The 18355-nt window shown below is 41.0% G+C and overlaps 2 protein-coding genes across 7 annotated transcripts in view; both read left to right on the top strand.

Moving 5' to 3' along the window:
- Window positions 1-6635, top strand: part of map3k3 (mitogen-activated protein kinase kinase kinase 3) — a 21243-nt gene extending 14608 nt beyond the window's left edge. For all 6 annotated transcript variants that reach the window (XM_061750596.1, XM_061750597.1, XM_061750599.1 and 3 more), the window contains 4 exons: window positions 1-76; window positions 1424-1553; window positions 2816-2993; window positions 3875-6635. The exon at window positions 1-76 is cut by the window's left edge and continues 56 nt beyond it. In XM_061750596.1, the coding sequence (XP_061606580.1) occupies window positions 1-76; window positions 1424-1553; window positions 2816-2993; window positions 3875-4097 (607 nt within the window). In that variant the 3' untranslated portion in view covers window positions 4098-6635. The remainder of the gene's footprint in view (window positions 77-1423; window positions 1554-2815; window positions 2994-3874) is intronic.
- A 52-nt stretch (window positions 6636-6687) lies between these two features.
- Window positions 6688-16193, top strand: gfap (glial fibrillary acidic protein). The gene is given in 12 exon segments (XM_061750625.1): window positions 6688-6787; window positions 7430-7696; window positions 7699-7863; window positions 9131-9192; window positions 9265-9360; window positions 10245-10406; window positions 10478-10603; window positions 11423-11643; window positions 11725-11768; window positions 12179-12239; window positions 12897-12997; window positions 16080-16193. Coding segments are annotated over 9 exon segments (1152 nt in total). The 5' UTR covers window positions 6688-6787; window positions 7430-7437; the 3' UTR covers window positions 12196-12239; window positions 12897-12997; window positions 16080-16193.
- The last annotated feature ends 2162 nt before the right edge of the window (window positions 16194-18355 follow it).

The raw sequence follows: 18355 nt of genomic DNA, 5'->3' as shown, positions 1-18355 counted from the left end.
CATCGTGCAGTACTACGGCTGCCTGAGGGACCGGAACGAAAGGACCCTCACTATCTTCATGGAGTACATGCCCGGGGTGAGCAAATGTTCCTCTTTATGTTCTTTATGCCAACTTGCAGGCTTGTCGAAATAATTACGACATGTGAAAATATGTTTTAAGCGGGAGAAACATTTGCTGTGTCTTTAGTGGGGAAGTGATTTTGTTTATTTCTAGGGTTTCTTCCTTCCTTGCATCTCTTTCAAAGTTCACCTCAGTGTGTATTCGCCACTGGGCAAGACCACAGCTTCTGATTATTTTTTTTTTAATCCCTGGAAAGTGAAAACTGAAAGAAAAACACAACTGTTCTTTGTACTTGTAGTTCCTGGAACAAAAAGGAATCAAAAGACTACCCACATGTCAGGGTCTTCTTTTGGCCCAGATAGATTACCCCCAAATTAAATTAAGACAGGAGTTCCTGCAGTCCAAACACACAATGGTCCTCCAAATGTTTTGCATTCCATTGTAAAGTTCCTGTGGTCGAAATGTGCATTAAGACCTTTCCACCTACAGTTTCAGGAACTTTTAGTTAGCCAAAAGGTTACAATCAGATCAGTGGCAGCTGGTCGAGCCTCTTAAAATATTTCCACTTCAAGCTCCAGTCACGAAGTTCTTGGGACTTCCACTTGCACTATTCCCTAAGCAGGATATTCGTTTGGTAGCGATGGATTATCCTAATGCTACAATGAAAATACATTACAGATGTAGTTCCTAGTTTCCATGGTTCCATGGATGTAAGTAGCAACGTGACAAGATTTCCTAAAAATGACAGTCTGTCAGAATGATGAGTCTTTTTGGAATGGCCACTTCAACCACTAAGAATTTTTAAAATCGGACTATGGGATCCGGAGAAATAGATTTTCTTGTCTGAAAACATGGCCTCTTTAGGGAATGTTTTTTTATTTGATATTGCCTAGAGAAAATCTGGTCACAAAATGCCTTCAAATTAGAGTAAAACAGTATAACTTCATTATTTCTCAACATATCTCCTGGACCCTTTGGGTTCGGTTCGTCTGCTACTCGGGGATTCCCTTCTCTGATTGGCTGACAATTTTCAGCTAAAAATATCCCCCATTAAGCTTGTACGGGGGGTTCTCCAAGTCGACACATCAAAATTACCGTGATGTTTCAAAGTGCGTCACTTGCCCTAAAAACTCAAACTTAAATAGCACGAATTGAACATTATTCATGAGAAGAGCAGTGTGGGCAGTAGAATAAGGTCATGTACTTTATTAATCAATATTTTTTTTGCCCCTCAATTTATTTGTTAGGGAGGATTTTAAAGGTGTTTGAAGTGCTCATTCCATGTTTTTTTTAGAAAATTCCACAAAGATAGCGTTCACCTGTCACGTTGCTAATGTAATGTAATGTCTTGCTTCCTGTCAGGGCTCTGTCAAAGACCAGCTGAAGGCTTACGGGGCGCTGACGGAGCACGTGACCCGGAAGTACACCCGTCAGATTTTGGAGGGAATGTCCTACCTGCACAGCAACATGATTGTGCACAGGGACATCAAAGGTAAACCATTTTCTTTCACGGCAGTGGTGGGAGTAAGTCACAAGTCTTAACCTACAAGTTTCAAGCAGGTCCCAAGGGACTGAGGCAAAAATCAAGCAAGACAAGTGGCATCCCTCCTAAATTTCAATCAAGTCCACTCAAGTCGTTACTTGGGTTAAATCAAATCAAACACTTTGCACTCTATCTGGACAGTGGTGCCTTGAGATACAAGTTGAATTGGTTACATGAATACGCTCAGCACTCCAAACAATACTGTCTCAAATCGTTTTTCCTCATTGAAGTGAATGGAACTGCCATTAATCTGTTCTCTGCTGCCACCCCCCAAAAAATGTTTGTAATGTTTTTTGATAAGGAAAATAGCGCTCTGTAATGTCGTATTTTATTAAAAAAACAGACTAATGACATAATTAAATAGAATGGAAAGAATTGCTTGCTTTAATTCTATGAACATTCTGCTGCTGCTTTTGGTGTGCGCGCCTTGGCCACCTTGGGGCAGTATTGTACAGACATACGGATATATAGTACATGGAGACGTTCACAAGCCACTTCTCAGTAAGCCGTAATAATATTAACGTAGCTTACCTGTCTTTATTGGGTTTAGAGTGACTGAAAAAGTTAGATGTTGTAGTTACTGTGTTTCTCATCTTTGAGTTTTGAAACTTACATGTTACCTTTTTCTTTTTCACTATTTTATTAAAAATCTAATTCATGAATCAAAATGTAAAGCTGGCGGCACGGTGGATGACTGGTTAGAGCGTCAGCCTCACAGTTCTGAGGTGCGGGGTTCAATCCCCGTCCCCGCCTGTGTGGAGTTTGCATGTTCTCCCCGTGTCTCCGTGGGTTTTCTCCGGGCACTCCGGTTTCCTCCCACATCCCAAAAACATGCATTAATTGGAGACTCTAAATTGCCCGTAGGCATGACTGTGAGTGCGAATGGTTGTTAGTTTCTATGTGCCCTGCGATTGGCTGGCAACCAGTTCAGGGTGTACCCCGCCTCCTGCCCGATGACAGCTGGGATAGGCTCCAGCATGCCCGCGACCCGAGTGAGGAGAAGCGGCTCAGAAAATGGATGGATGAAAATGTAAAGCTCTTCTGCACTCTGCATTATAGCATACTGGTGGGTCAAGTCAAGTCTTACATAAGTTGGGCAAGTCCCAAGTCGCCTTAAATCTGACTCAAGTCAAGTCGTGTTGACTGGAGTCACCCGTCTGTGTTTCACGGTACCAAATGTAGAATGATGGCGACGTACATTTGACTCTTAGGAGCCAACATTCTGCGCGACTCGGAGGGCAACGTCAAGCTTGGTGACTTTGGGGCCAGCAAGCGTCTGCAGACCATCTGCATGTCTGGAACTGGTATACGCTCTGTGACCGGCACCCCCTACTGGATGAGCCCGGAAGTCATTAGCGGGGAAGGCTACGGCAGGAAGGCCGACATCTGGTGAGTTCACACGCAACAGACTTTTTTTTTTTTTTTTTTTTTTTAAAGAAATGTCAGCCCACAATGCAAAATGTACAATATTTAGTTGCATAAGCACTGTTTCTGACATCTTCTTAATAATGTATCTGTGTTGGATGGGGACAGTCAAGGATTAGGGTTTACAAGTAGGGCTTCAAACCAGGGTTAGAGTTTTAAAGGAGAGTTTCAAATCAGGGTTAAGGTTTTAAAGTAGGGTTTAAAGCCAGGTTTAGGGTTTCAAGTCAATGTTAGGGTTTCAAAGCAGAGTGTCAATCTGAGTTCGGTTTTCAAAATAGGGTGAGGGTTACAAGCCTGGTTTAGGGGTCCTCACTCTGGTTTCAAGCCAGGGTCAGACTTTCAAAGTAGGATTTAAAATCCAGGGTCAGGGTTTCATATTAAGATTGCAAGCCAGCATTAGTTAGGGGTTTCAAGCCAGAGTCAGGGTTCCAATTCAGGGTGAGGGTTTCAAGTAAGGATTCGGGCTTCAAATTAAGGTTTCAATTTAGGATTATAAACAGGGATTAGAGTTTCCAAGGAAGGTTTTAAACCAGGGTTAAGATTTAAGTAAAGGTTTGGGTTTCAAATGAGGATATTAAGCCACATCAAGGTGCATATTTTAAACAAGGGTAAAGATTTCAAGTTACAGTAAGGGTTTCAAGGTAGGGTTCAAGCCTGTGTTAGGCTTTTAAAGTAAAATTTTAATCCAGGGTTAGTGTTTCAATGTAAGGCTTCAAGTCTGTCTTTGGTTTTTAAATTGATGTTTCAAGACAAGGTTAGGATTTCAAAGTCGGGTGTCAGGCCTGCGTTAAGCTTTCAAAGTAGGGTTTTCAAACTAAAGTATCAGTGTGTGTGTGTCTTTCCAGGAGTCTGGGCTGCACGGTAGTGGAGATGCTGACGGAGAAACCCCCGTGGGCCGAGTACGAGGCCATGGCGGCCATCTTCAAGATCGCCACGCAGCCCACCAAGCCTCTGCTGCCGCCGCTCACCTCTGAGCAAGCGCACGACTTCGTCCGCCGTATCTTCGTGGAGGCCGAGCTGCGGCCTGGCGCCGAGGAGCTGCTCAGACACCCCTTCTCGGACAGCTAACCTGGATGTCGCGTGTAGCTTGTGGAGCTACCGGTGGAAACGCGCAGGTGGGGTGTTGAAATCCAAATACTGTCGCTGGTTCTTCTTTGAATGCGAAGGCCACATTCGTAAGAGCCTTCAAGAGTTGCCGCAGAGTGATTATGTCATGCTGTCCTCTTTCGGTTGGCCCATGGGCTCCTTTAAAATTCAAAGTAAAGTGCACTGTATGGACAAAGGTATTGAGACACTTATCCATTGGTGTGGTTTGGTTTCAAATTAGTGTTTCAAGCCTGGGTTAAGCTTTCAATGTGGGGTTTCAAGCCATACCTGTAGTTATGGTTTCAAGCGTTTTCAATGATTGCGCAAATGAGTGGTGTGTCCCAAAACGTTTGTCCACATAGTTGTTCGCATATATTGTAAGCTATTTTTAAATTGTTGTTGTGTATTAAGGAAAGAAATGCAAGTTGTAGAATTGGTCTCAGAAAGTGTGTAGTCAAGCATCATGCACTATTGATCGGTGCATGATTGATTGTGTTTCGGGGCTTGTCTAATGTTGGAAAAGGTGTTTTGCAGTAGGTTGTTTTTGAGCCATGTCACCAGGAAGTGACTGTTGTTGCCTTTGTTGTTGTTGTCGCCAAATCCACTCACCAGTCACCATTGACCTTAATGAGAGGTTAAGTTTTCTATGTTTTATTTCTGTGTTAAAAGCAGTCAAAACCTCAAGAACAAAGCTTTAACAATCAATTGTAAATCTAATCAGATGCACTTTTTAAAATGAATGTTAAAAATTTGATTTGTATTTACTTCAAATGTGATTTTTTTCAAATGTGATTTTTGTTTTATTGTATTTGTTTTAATTTATGCCCCTGTGCCAGTTCACTTGGATTTCATATTTTTTATATATATTTTTTTGTATTCTAGTTGGTGTTGTTTTGACAAAGAATGAGTTGAAAGCAGCTGGTTTTGCAGACTTGCAATCCTGTTTCTTTTTAATTTCACGCAGGAAACAAACTCTGGCTGGCCGAGTTCTGTTTGGGGGCACAAACAAAATGTTAATTCTGCATTTCAAAGACAATCGGATGACATTGTTAAAAATAGACATTTTAAAATACATTTTCCTTTCTTGCTTTTCAGATGTAATTCAAGAGCATGTGAAGGTTTTTTGGTTGAGCCAAATGACGACTTTGTTCACCTGGGGCGGGGTCCGTGCAGTGGCCACAACATTAGGTACACCTGCACCGTAATTATTATTTTTATTTTATTTTTTAAAATCAATATAACAGCTATCTAGAATCCCAATAGTAATAGAAAAATAAACAAAATCTTTATATTTTTATTTTTATTTGTATAATTCAAATTAAAAAGTATGATGTAGACATACATTCATATATAATATATATATAATTGACATATACTAGATTAATATTGGCGGCACGGTGGAAGACTGGTTAGCGCGTCAGCCTCACAGTCCTGAGGACCCGGGTTCAATCCCCGGCCCCCCTCTGTATGGAGTTTGCATGTTCTTCCCATGCCTGCGTGGGTTTTCTCCAGGCACTCCGGTTTCCTCCTGCATCCCAAAAACATGCATTAATTGGAGACTCTAAATTGCCCGTAGGTGTGACTGTGAGTGCGAATGGTTGGTTGTTTCTATGTGCCCTGCGATTGGCTGGCAACCAGTTCAGGGTGTACCCCGCCTCCTGCCCGATGATAGCTGGGATAGACTCCAGGACGCCCGCGACCCTAGTGAGGAGAAGCGGCTCAGAAGATGGATGGATGGATAGATTAATATTAAAAAAAAAAAAAAAAGTTTTAATTTGTTTTTTTATAACAGTATATAAAAGGTATATATATAAAACATTTTGTATTGTGTATTTCAATGAAAATCTAAATACACTTATTTTTAATGATAATTATTTATTTTTGTATTTTTTTAGGTGTTGTGGTTGTCATCTTACTGATAGCAGGTCCTAGTATTTTCTTTCCCCATTGTAGCAAATTATCAAAATACTACAGGTAGTGTCAATCAAAAATTACTCTTACGGTGGTGTCTTGAGATACGAGTTTAATTCTGTGTGCATATTAAAGAGGGAAAATAGCACTATAATATTATTGAAGCGAGTTGAGTTCGCTGCCACCATACGGCGTTCATATCTCACGTTTGCGCTCCCAAGTCAAAGCCAAAAATCATCTGAATGACTGCTCGTACCTCGAAAACCCTGAAGTCGAGTCACTCATATCTCAAGGCGCAGCTGTATTATCATTATTATTATCATCATTCGCAGGTGTACCTAATGTTGTGACTAATTATTGAATGCGGAATCTTCATGCTAATGCTAAAATGCTAAAACAAAAAAAACAAAAAACTTGGGTTGAACAATGAGCATGAGCTAGTTTAGATGTTTCTATATCTTCATGCATGTTTATGTTTACCTATTTTGTATCATGACGGGACTTGCAGTGCAAAGTCAAAATGTATTTTACAGAAAGCAGAGTTTAATGACTTTTATGTCTTTTTATGTATACAAAGTGCCTTCTAGAAATAAATAGATTTGGGAAGTGTCTTGCCTAAATGTGTCTTATATTTTTAATAACATAAAATTGTGTTTGAGCTGCAGCGTTTGTGGATGTCAAAATTTACAAGGCTACCGTAACACTTCATTCTTCAGCCAAGTGTTACGGCGAAACAAGTGCTCCCTTGGTGATGTCCTAAGGTGAGCGAAACAAGTGCACCTGTGTGACATGACAAGGCCGGTTTAAGTGTTTCAAACAAGGCTTTGAGTTTCAAATTGAGGTTTTAACCCCGGGTTAGGGTTTCAAATCAGCATTAGGATTTAAAATAATGCTTTGAAGATATTGTTAATCTTTTGAAGTTAGGGTTTTAGCTTTGGGTTAGGGTTTCAATTTAGGGTTAACCCTCAGTTAGGCTTTCAAGTCAGGGTGAGGGTTTCATGTCCGGGTTAAAGCTTCAGATGATAGTTTCAAACAAAGTTTCATGTCAGCATTTGGATTTCAACCCTAGGTCAGGATATCAAAATAAGGTTTTAGGGTCTAATCTTCCGAAAAGTCGTAACTCTTTTTTGAAAACCTAGTTTAAAATCCTAACTCCTCTTTGAAAACCTAATTGAAACACTAGCCCTTGTTTGAAACCCTAACTCTAGCTTGAAACCCTAATTGAAAACCCTATTCCATGTAAACCTTTTTTTTTTTTTTTTAACATTTAACCTTTTTTTGACCCTTTCACTGACACCCCTCTGCTCAACCCCTCCCCCCCCCCCCCCCCCCCCCACCTCATAAACCGCCATCAGCCCCACTATCCCCCCGCCAAACACCATAAAAGCTTCATTTGTGCTCAGGTTCCACCATGGAGAATGGAGTGCAATGCAGTATGCGTTTCCAAGCATCCAGCGGCACCCTAGGGGTCCACGTCAGGACCCTCTCCCTTTACGGGACTTCCCGCGCCATCTGCGGGCCCCTCGCCCAGCGCCTGGACTTCTCCGCCGATTTGGCACTGAAGGCTCGCTGCAAGCAGACGCGCGTGAACGAGAAGATGGAGATGACTGAACTGAACCGCCGCCTGGCCGTTTTCCTGGAGAAGGTTCGAGCTCTGGAGCAGCAGAACAAGGGCTGGCGGCCCAGCTGCAGCAGACCGGGGCCGCGGGGCCCGGCTGGGCGGCAGATGTGTTCCGGGCGCAACTGAGGAAGCGAGCGGACAAGCTCGGCGCGGACAAGGACCGCTGAGAGATGGACACGGGCAACATGGAGGCCAACGTTGACGCTTCAAAACAGGTCAGCTTCACTAGATCTCAATGACTCTCTTTATGTTACTTTAAAATAAAAAGTCACTTTATGGTACAATGCAGAATATTTATGCAGATTTGTTTTACTCTCACATTGGTTGGAATGCAGAGCCCCCCCCACCCCACCCTTTTTGCCAACCTGATCCATGACTGGACCGCCCCTCTCCCATTGTCCTAGTATAGAAGAACGAGTGGAACACAACAATGCCACCCCCCACACCCCCCTCGGAGCCCTCTACTCTACAAAAGAGAGCATAAAGCAGATCTCCCACAGTCACGCTGACATTGAGATTACGAAGCTTGTTTTTCCGAGTTCTCCAAGAAATACGTCATGGAATTCATACATGTATGAATTCCATCCCGTGGGAATGTATCTTGTGGCCGCATTCTCCTTCTCACTCCTGCTCTGAAATCAGACAATCAAATGGTCTAATTTCACCATGACAAAAACAAGAGACCTCCACCAAGGCTCAAACATTATCAAACGAGTCCACATTTTTCATCTTGACATCTGAAAGAAAGAAGTTTGATCCAGATCAACCACATTTTGTGAAAATTATATCAAATAAAGATGATCAACAAATGACAACATGATCTGATCAGCTTGAACAATGTTCTATGGGGATTTAGATATTTGGTTTACACTGTTGCCAAAGTGGATTAGATCTCAATTAAAACAGTTTTTGGCTTCTGACACCCAGCACTACATACACACCATTTTCAAAAGTATTGGGATGATGCCTACAGTAAAGTCAAAGGTGACCACATGGCCCAATACCTTTGTCCATCTAGTACATCTATCCATGAGGACAATATTTTCAAAAGTGTTGGGACACTTACAAAATGATTGTGAACAGATTAGACAATGTTCAATGGGATTTTGAGTGTTGACAGTGACCCAATGCTCAACCTGGATCAGATCAGGATGAAAGCAGTTTTGGGTCCCAACACCCTGCACAATGAACACATGTTCAAAAGTATTGATCAATATCACGTGTCCCAGTACTTTTGTCTGTATTGTGTGCATCGATGAACAAAGGTATTGAGCTACATGCCAATCTTTACCTGCTGTAGGTGTCCCAATACCTTTGTCCATATTGTATTTCTTGATGTAGGCCTTCATGACATGGACTAAAGTCTTGGGCCATGTGGGCACTTTTCACTTCGTCGGTATCCATATTCTTTTGAACATACTGTGTGTATTGATAGATTATTATTTTTTTCTATTTAATTCTGCAATTCTATTTGCTTTTCTATGGTTGCAAGACGAAATGAGTCTGCGGCCAGATGCAGAGAACAATCTCAGTGCCTACAGACAGGTGATTACATTACATTTATTTGATGTCTAATTGTTATGTATATATAAATATGTGCGTTTGTTGGTGGCACAGAATGTGGATGAAGCGACCCTCAATCGCCTTCAGCTGGAGAGGAAGGTGAAAGCCCTGCAGGATGAGATGAACTTTCTGAAGAAGCTCCACGAGGCGGTAGGAATGGGAATACAGTGAACCCGTTTATTGTGGGGGATGCACCCGCGATACGTGAAAATCCGCAATATAGAGAGACTATACCAAAAAATTAATACAGTAGATTTTTTATTTATTTATTTCCCACACACTTCAAACGCATTTAAACCTATTTAAAGGGTTCCTTATCACCTGTTCTCACTATTTCCCTGTCAAGAAATTGGAGACTATCGTCTAACATGATTTAAAGGAAACAAAAAGACTCGCTTGCCACAGTTCTCCAAATTAAAGGTCAAGCGTGCTTGCTTCAAGCTGTTTATTTGTCATTCCCAGTTGAAGTTTACTATAAAACTGACACATAAAACCAGAGAATAAAACATTGTATATTTAAACACCAGTATGTTCGACTAAACCATATCATTTAATCTAACGAAGGTTCGACAGCTTACTGCTAACATATAATGTGAAACAACATAGATGAGCTAATGGAAATTAGCATAGATGTTCAAGCAACTGCTACGTTAACACACACACACAGCATACAACAATACTCACAGGCGTACTGTATATCTCTCTGCTCTGTGGGAACAACTATTACTGGTGCGGACTACTGTATTAGTTGGGGACCTTCTCTGCCTCTTGTTCTTGCTCTTAAATACTCTACATTAGTACTCTATTACTCTAAGACTCTACATATTAGACCTCAGTGCTCCCCGGCATGTTGAGTCACGACATGGTAGTACACAGAAGACACACACTCTGAATTCGGTCTTGCCTGTGTACTGTAAAAGCCCATAAAAAAAAATGACCACTTAAAAATCCATGATATGCTGTAATCTACGCAATCTTGTTCTTTTTGGATAAAATTTCCGCGGTAGACATTTGAATGTTTCTTGCTTCCTTAGGAGCTGCATGAACTGCAGGAGCAGATCCTGGCCCGGCAGGTGTATATGGACGTGGACCTGTCCAAACCTGACCTGACCGTTGCGCTGAGGGACATCTGGGTCCAATATGAGCGCATGGCCTCCTTCCACAGGCTCGACACAGAGAAGTGGTACCGCTCCAAGGTCGTATAACACACACACATACACACAAAAGCACATGCAAACCGACATTGACAAGCTGTTTGCTTGCACAGTTTACCGACTTGACAGAGGCAGCCAATCGTAACGCTCAGGCCTTACGGCAAGCCAAGCAGGAGGCCAATGAGCACCGACAGCAGGTCCAAGTGGTCACCTGCGACCTGGAGGCGCTCACAGGAACTGTGAGTCCACAAATGTCTGAAAACAAGACAAATAATAAACAAAAAGGCCAATATTTGTCGACAAAGATGAAATAGTTCACAACAGAAAGTTGATTCTTCTTACGTAAATACTATATCTGACCTCAAAAGGCCAATGTATGTGTACTAAATGCAATAGTTGATTTTTGGGGCCTAATAATGGTGTATTTGGCCACAGAATTGCAATATTTGTGCTCAAAATTTAATAGCTCAACACATAAATTGTGTTTTGGCACAAAAATGTTTTATATTGACCAAAAAAAACCCAGTATAGTTAGCCTTAGAAGTGCAAAAAGAAAATGTTGAATTTTGGCACAAGAAATGCAGTTTTACTAAAAAAGTGCAATATATTTGTTCATAAAAAATATAATCGTTAACCACACAAAATTTAGAACTAAAATAATTGCGTCATGAAGTGCAATGTTTGTGCACAAAAACAATTGCTGATGACAAATGTTTGTATTTTGGTACAAAAATAGTATATTTGGCCACAAAAGGGCAATGTTTGTGCACAAAAATGTCATTGTTAACCGCATATTGTGACATTTTTTTATTTGGGCACAAAAGTGCAATATTTGGTCATAAAATATTATACTTTATCCCTACAAAACAATCTAATAGTCGACCACAGAAAGTAGTATTTTGTCATAAATATGCAATACTTTACCAACCTAAATTCTCTATTCTAAACAAATAATTAAATACATAAATAATAATAATAATATTTGGCCACAAACGTGCCACATTTTGTAGCAAACGCAAGAGTTGCCCAAAAAAGTGACCTGGGCTGATATGTTCCAGAACAAGTCTCTGAAACATCAGCTCAGGGAGATGGACGACCGCTTCTCAGCCACGTCGGCCGCCCACCGGGACCTGGCGAGACGCCTGCAGGAAGAGCGCAACGATCTGAAGGAGGAGATGGGCCGACACCTCCGGGAGTACCAGGACCTCCTCAAGGTCTAGCTGGCCCTGGATATGGAGATCACCACCTACTGGAAGCTACTGGATGGAGTGGAGAACAGGTGGGGACTGTTGTCTAGCAAACCTTTGATTTGTTTGGTAATTTGCATATTCACGACTACCGGATCTATTCCCCCTTTCAGGATTGCTCTTCCCTTCCATAGCTCCTGCAACACGCATTTTAGAGGTATCAAAACATCATCCTTTTTGAAAAAATGCAATATATTGTCACCCCAAAAAATATTTAGTGCACAAAATGCAATGTTGACCACAAAAAGTTGTATTTTGGCAAAAGATTATACTGCATATTGTCATAACAAATATAGCAGTATTTGTTCACAAAATTGTTTTTTTGATGCAAAACATTTAATATATTGTCACAAAAAAATGCACTATTAGTGCACAACATGCAATGGTTGACCACAAAAAGGCTGTATTTTGCAATAAATTGTCACCCCCAAAAAAAAAAAAATGGCCACCAGAGTGCAATACAAAAAATACAGAAGTTGATCACAAAAGGTTGAGCGTTTCATTCATGTAAATCATTTTGAAGTGTCTCATCTGACTGTAAATTTTACCTCCTAATTTGTCCCGCAGAAGGGCAAAGGCGGTGAAGAGGAGCATCCCGGTGCACACTGTGGACCACAAAGATGGGGAGGTACAGTATGACAACACTTTGCACTGCTCACATTTCCCCGCTAGGGGGCAATGGAGCTTCGTTGTGTTTTGCTCCTGTTGTTCCCCCATTTTCTCCCGAATGTAAAGATTGTATTTTATTTTATTTTATTGAGGTTTAATTTAATTTTATTTCATTTCACTTTATTTTAGCTAGTTTGACTTTATTTATTTATTTTATGTTAGGCATTTATTTTTTTTAATGCAATTCTATGACATTTTATACACTGTATTTTAGCTCATTTAATTCATTTTTTAAATATTATGTAAGGTAATTTAATTTTGTTTTAGCTTTAGCTAATTATGTTTCATGTATTTATGTATGCATTTAGTTTTATAGCTATTTATTATTATTATTATTAATAGTAGTGGTAATAGTAGTCGTAGTATAGCTGATTTTATTGGTTTATTATATTTTATTGAATTGTATTTGATTTGATTTTAATTTTCTTTTATTCAATTTAAGCTAATATTAATTTCTTAAGTTGATTTGATAGTTGTTAAAACTGTAGCTTATTTTATTTTAGCTCATTTTATTTCATTTTAGCTCATTTTATTTTACTTCATTTAATTTAGTTTGATGTTAGCTAATTGTATTCTTTCTTAATTTCATGTAATTTGTATTTTGTACTCTTTTCAGGTCATCAAGGACTGAACCACTGTGCACTAACAGATTTTATCTGTTCCTTCATGACAACTTACTGTAATTTGTTGGTTGCGGGGGTTGTTTCCAAAAAACAGGTTATTGTGTCCTATTATCACAGTTTCATATTTTTCTTCCATCATTGTTACCAACAGACAAAATATAGTTATCCATTTATTAATTTCGAGCACCAGAATAACATCTATTGCTCTCATTAGAATTTTGGGATGCTAAAAATGTTTTCTTTTAGTAAAACAAAACAAAAAAGAAAATACGATAATTAATATGAGTGTTCCATCAGCGCCACTTGGTGTCTAAAACAAGCACTAATCACATTAAATTACTCAAGTTTTGACCGAAAACTTCAACAGACATCTAACCAGCTCTAATAGAAGAAATCAAAATGTGCTCTCATGCACTGGCATGTTGGAAAATACATGAGAAAATGCATGAGATAGTGCTAGGTGAAGTGGCCTGTATGCTTGTGAGTGGAATGACATAAAGGTCCATATGGTGGTGTTTAGCTGTTATCATTTTGACAGTGTGCGGGTAGAAAAGAGGGAGCACAGTGGTAGACGACCACTAACGAGAGAGTTGCTCCGTGTGTAGCTGTCGCCATGGTTACGCTGTTTTATTTGACATTTCTCATGAGAAGACCCCCAACTCCCCCAAACCCCCTCTCATGTAAATACTGAGGAGGCGTTTTGTTGCGTGTGTGTGTGTCTATTTCTCTCTAGCCGCGCTACAAATGGAGTATAATTATTCCTGTGTTGCAGCTCATCGTGACGCTACTAAAATACAATCTTTGCTTTTTTTTTTTTTTTTTTTTTTTTTGACTAACACACACAAAAAAAATTCTGGATTTAACCGTGCCATTGCAAAACCTTTACTAAGTGTTTTAAGTCAAAATGTAACACTCTTTACTGTCATATTACTATAAAAATAGGTTAACCCCTGTCAAAAGTAAACAAGCACTATCTTAAATATAGGGACAACGTAACGTCTCATTTTTCAAGTGTTAAAGAAGTTCACCACAGATAGTAGTAAAATGTAATACAATAGTGTACACGGGTGAAATTAAGAAGCAAAATAAAAAAGTACCGTAGGTTTACACTTTTTAAATTCACTTGGTTAAGGGGGGAAGGAATGAAGGGAAAAAGGATGGCTGAAAGGAAGTTAGGAAAGAAAGCTGGAAGAGAGGAAGGAAGGAAATAGGATGTATGAAATGAAGGAAGGAAGGGAGAAAACAAGGGTGGTATGAAAGAAGGAAATGATGTATAAATAATAATAATAATGGAAATAATCTGTTGCCGAGTGAAATTAGCACCAACTTCCAAGTGCAAAAAGAAGTGAACCACTATTGAAAACACAAAAAGAATAGGACACTTTGTACTTGCGTGTGTGTTTAGAGGACAGTTAGTATGTGTTGGGTCCAGCGCTTATCGCAGGAATGAAGGCCCTCAGGGCGGCGAAGTAGCCGAAGGAATTCCATCCTGATAAAAAGTCTCCAGGTCCATCAAAACATTTTGGTTCTCATCAGGTCCTGCGAGAAGACGGCGAGAAGTGTTTTTTTAGTGTGAGCTGATGACAGACTGGCATGTCGGCAACAAGGACGACACAAGTCACAACATTCCGAGTTGGACACGGATGAGCAGGCGGGACTTTTGGGGACTACTGTAATAATAAGCAATCTTTTTAGCTTATGCTATGCTAAAATAAAGTGTTACACACATATTGGAGGATAGGAAATTTAGGGACGCATGAAACACAATGGGCCGGATTCTCTGATATGATTGATATGAGACAACCTTCCTGAAGTACAAAGTTAGCAGAGAGCTAACATTTTTAGCCGATGCTAAACTAAAGATGTTGTACACATGAAATTTATGCCTGGACACGCGACTTCTATCACAATAGGGCTGATCACCAATATCTTCAATTTCAGACAACCCTTCTGGAGAACGAAGACGGTCACAAGCTAATGTTTTTAGCTGATGGAAAGCTAAACACGTTTATGGTTTTTACATAAAATTCAGGCGCTCACACACAACACGAAATGGCCCGTTTCGCCAGTGTGATAGATTTGAAACAAACTTCATAGCGTACTAAGATAATCTTTTCAGCTGACGCAAAGCTGAAGTGATACGCTCATGATACTGGACCCCCCCCACCCCCCAAAAAAAGTGCATACATTTAAAACAATGGGCCTGATTCAACAATCTTTAATGTAAAACAACTTTCATGGAGTTCAACGATTGTTGTCGGCTAATGTTTTTTGCTGATGCTAAGCTAAAGTGTGACACATCGAAACTGGAAAAATAGGGATCCTTTACCTGAAACAAAATGGGCCTGATTCAGCAATGTGATTGATTTGAGACATTCTCTCAAGAGTACGAAGTTTGCCATGAGCTAATGATTTTAGCTGAGGCTAAGCTAAACCTGTTGCTAAGCTAAATTCAAGTTTGTTCACATGAAATCAGGAGGACACGTGATCAGAAACTCAATGGCCTGATTGGTCAATAGGATAGATTTAAGGCAATCTTCCTGGAGTACAGAGCTTGTCGGACGCTAGTGTTTTTTGCTGATGCTAAGATGCAAATGTTGCTAAGCTAAATGGGTTTTTCACATGAACATTTAGAGGAAACAGGTGAGCTGCAATACAACCACCCTACTGATCATTTTGTGACAACTTTCTGGACTACGACGCTAGTCACAAGCTAGGTTTTTAGCTGATCCTATGATCAACCAAACATGTTTTTATTCAAGTGAACTTAAGGAGAGGACACATGACCTGAAATGCGATGATCTCGATTCACCAATAAGATTGATTTCAGACAACCTTTCGGTTACCAAATACCAAAAGTATTGGGACACTTACAGGAAAGGAAAACTGACCACACGGTTTAATATTTTGTCTATATAATGTATCAATCTGCACAAAAGCTTTAAAAGTATTGGGAAATCTACAGGACTTCCATATTCAATTAACATTTTTAGCTGATGCTAAACTAAGCATGCTAGACAGATTTTGCAGGATAGGAAATGTAATGTTGCCTGAAACACAATGGGCCTGTTTGACCATTATGATAGATTTGGGGCAACCGTTCTGGAGTCCAGACTTAGTTGCAAGTTAACGAATTAAGCCGATGCTAAGCTAACCATGCTACATACATCTTACAGGACATTTTCCTCTCCCTCTCCTGCCGACAACCTTACATTCGGAGTGCCCGCTCTATATCAGAATAACCCTGGGATGCCAAGTGAGTGTCGCTGTGGGATCAGGATGGATTAAAGGTGAAAAAACTTTCCCTTTTGTTGCGTTCAACTTGACACACTCACACAATGACGACACACAATGGCGGCTTATCGCGACACAAGTGCGACGGTTGCGGCGCACGTGGAGGATGCTGCTATTTTCAGAGCTGTGATGTGGAGTGAAGCAGACTGATGAGGGTCTGCACTCTGTCACTGACGACCACCGTCAAGCCGCACCGCCAACACAACCGCGCGTCTAGACTTTCACAATAAAAAAGCACACGTAATATATATATCAGAATCAGAATCAGAATCAGAATCATCTTTATTTGCCAAGTATGTCCAAAACACACAAGGAATTTGTCTCCGGTAGTTGGAGCCGCTCTAGTACAACAGACAGTCAATTTACAGAACACTTTGGAGACATAAAGACATTGACAAAAAACAACAATTGTGCAAAAAGATGCAGAGTCCTCAGTTCGAATGGCTAATAACGCAATAGTCCGGTGCAATGACCATTGTGCAAAGGGCACTGAGACTTCAAGGAGTGTATGCGGTTTAAAGTGACGAGTACTGCGATAATCTGGGACAATGGTTGTGCAAATGTTACAGATACTCCTCAATCAGTGTGCAAATGGAGCAGATGCTACTCTGGCATGAGTGGCCACTATATGCAAATAGTGCAGCACGGCGAGACAACTACAGTGAGTGCACGAGTAATACATAATACAGAAATGTGACAACGAACTCAAGTCAAAAAATTGCCAGCTTGTTGTAATGGAATTGTAAGTTAGCTGTTCAAGAAGTTGATTGCAAGAGGGAAGAAGCTGTTGGAATGTCTACTAGTTCTAGTTTGCATTGATCGGTAGCGCCTACCTGAGGGAAGGAGCTGGAAGAGCTGGTGACCAGGGTGGGGAGGGTCCGAGAGGATTTTGCACGCCCTTGTCTTAGTTCTGGCAGCGTGCAAGTCCTCAAGGGTGGGTAGGGGGGTACCGACAATCCTTTCAGCAGTTTTGATTGTCCGTTGCAGTCGGAGTTTGTCCTTTTTTGTAGCAGCACCAAACCAGACTGTGATGGAAGAACACAGGACTGATTCGATGACCGCTGTGTAGAACTGTCTCAGCAGCTCCGGTTGCAGGCCGTGCTTTCTCAGAAGCCGCAGGAAGTACATCCTCTACGCCATATACTTGTGTATATATATCATATATATTCTTATCAATACATGAATGAATTAATGAATATTCAGTTTTACCTTTTTTTAAAAATGGACTTTCCTCTCAAAATTGGAGGGCAAGAGGCAGGGTACACTTTGGATTGGTCGTTAGACAATCGCAGGTCACATGATAGAAGGACAACCATTCACACCCACATTCACACCTCACCTAACAATAATTCAGTCTTAAATGAACCTAGCACGGCGGCACGGTAGCCGACTGGTTAGAGCGTCAGCCTCACAGTTCTGAGGACCGGGGTTCAATCCCCGGCCCCGCCTGTGTGGAGTTTGCATGTTCTCCCCGTGCCTGCGTGGGTTTTCTCCGGGCACTCCGGTTTCCTCCCACATTCCAAAAACATGCATGAATTGGAGACTCTAAATTGCCCGTAGGTGTGAATGTGAGTGCGAATGGTTGTTTGTTTGTATGTGCCCTGCGATTGGCTGGCAACCAGTTCAGGGTGTACCCCGCCTCCTGCCCGATGATAGCTGGGATAGGCTCCAGCACGCCCGCGACCCTAGTGAGGAGAAGCGGCTCAGAAAATGGATGGATGGATGGATGGATGAACCTAGCACATGCTTTTAGAATGTGGGAGGAAGCTGGAGTAGTACCTGGGAAAGTCCATGGAAGCACAGGGGCAACACACAAACTCCATACAGGAAGGCCAGACCCTGCATTTGAACCCTTAACCTCGGAACTGTGGGGAGGATGTGCTAACATAAAGTGCGGATTTTAAAATACAAATATTACTGTTGTAATTATTTGTAAAGATGTCAAAATTCTATCCATTTTTCAGTGTCGTTGTGTGGCTCTGGACCTGCTCAGGCCCCATTTTGGGCCTCGAACTTGTGGTACAGGTGCAAACTCTGACATACTTTTATTTTGAAAGGCTGACTGCTGGATACTTCCGCACCTCTCCGTCCTTGCTTGCTTGACGCGGTGGATTGTGTGGACCCGCGGGGGACGCTGGAAAGCAGCATAAAGTAGAAG

Source organism: Phyllopteryx taeniolatus, chromosome 16, assembly GCF_024500385.1.
Source record: "Phyllopteryx taeniolatus isolate TA_2022b chromosome 16, UOR_Ptae_1.2, whole genome shotgun sequence".
NCBI lineage: Eukaryota > Metazoa > Chordata > Actinopteri > Syngnathiformes > Syngnathidae > Phyllopteryx > Phyllopteryx taeniolatus.
The sequence above is the reverse complement of the archived record's forward strand: the minus strand, read 5'-3'. Positions and strand labels throughout refer to the sequence as shown.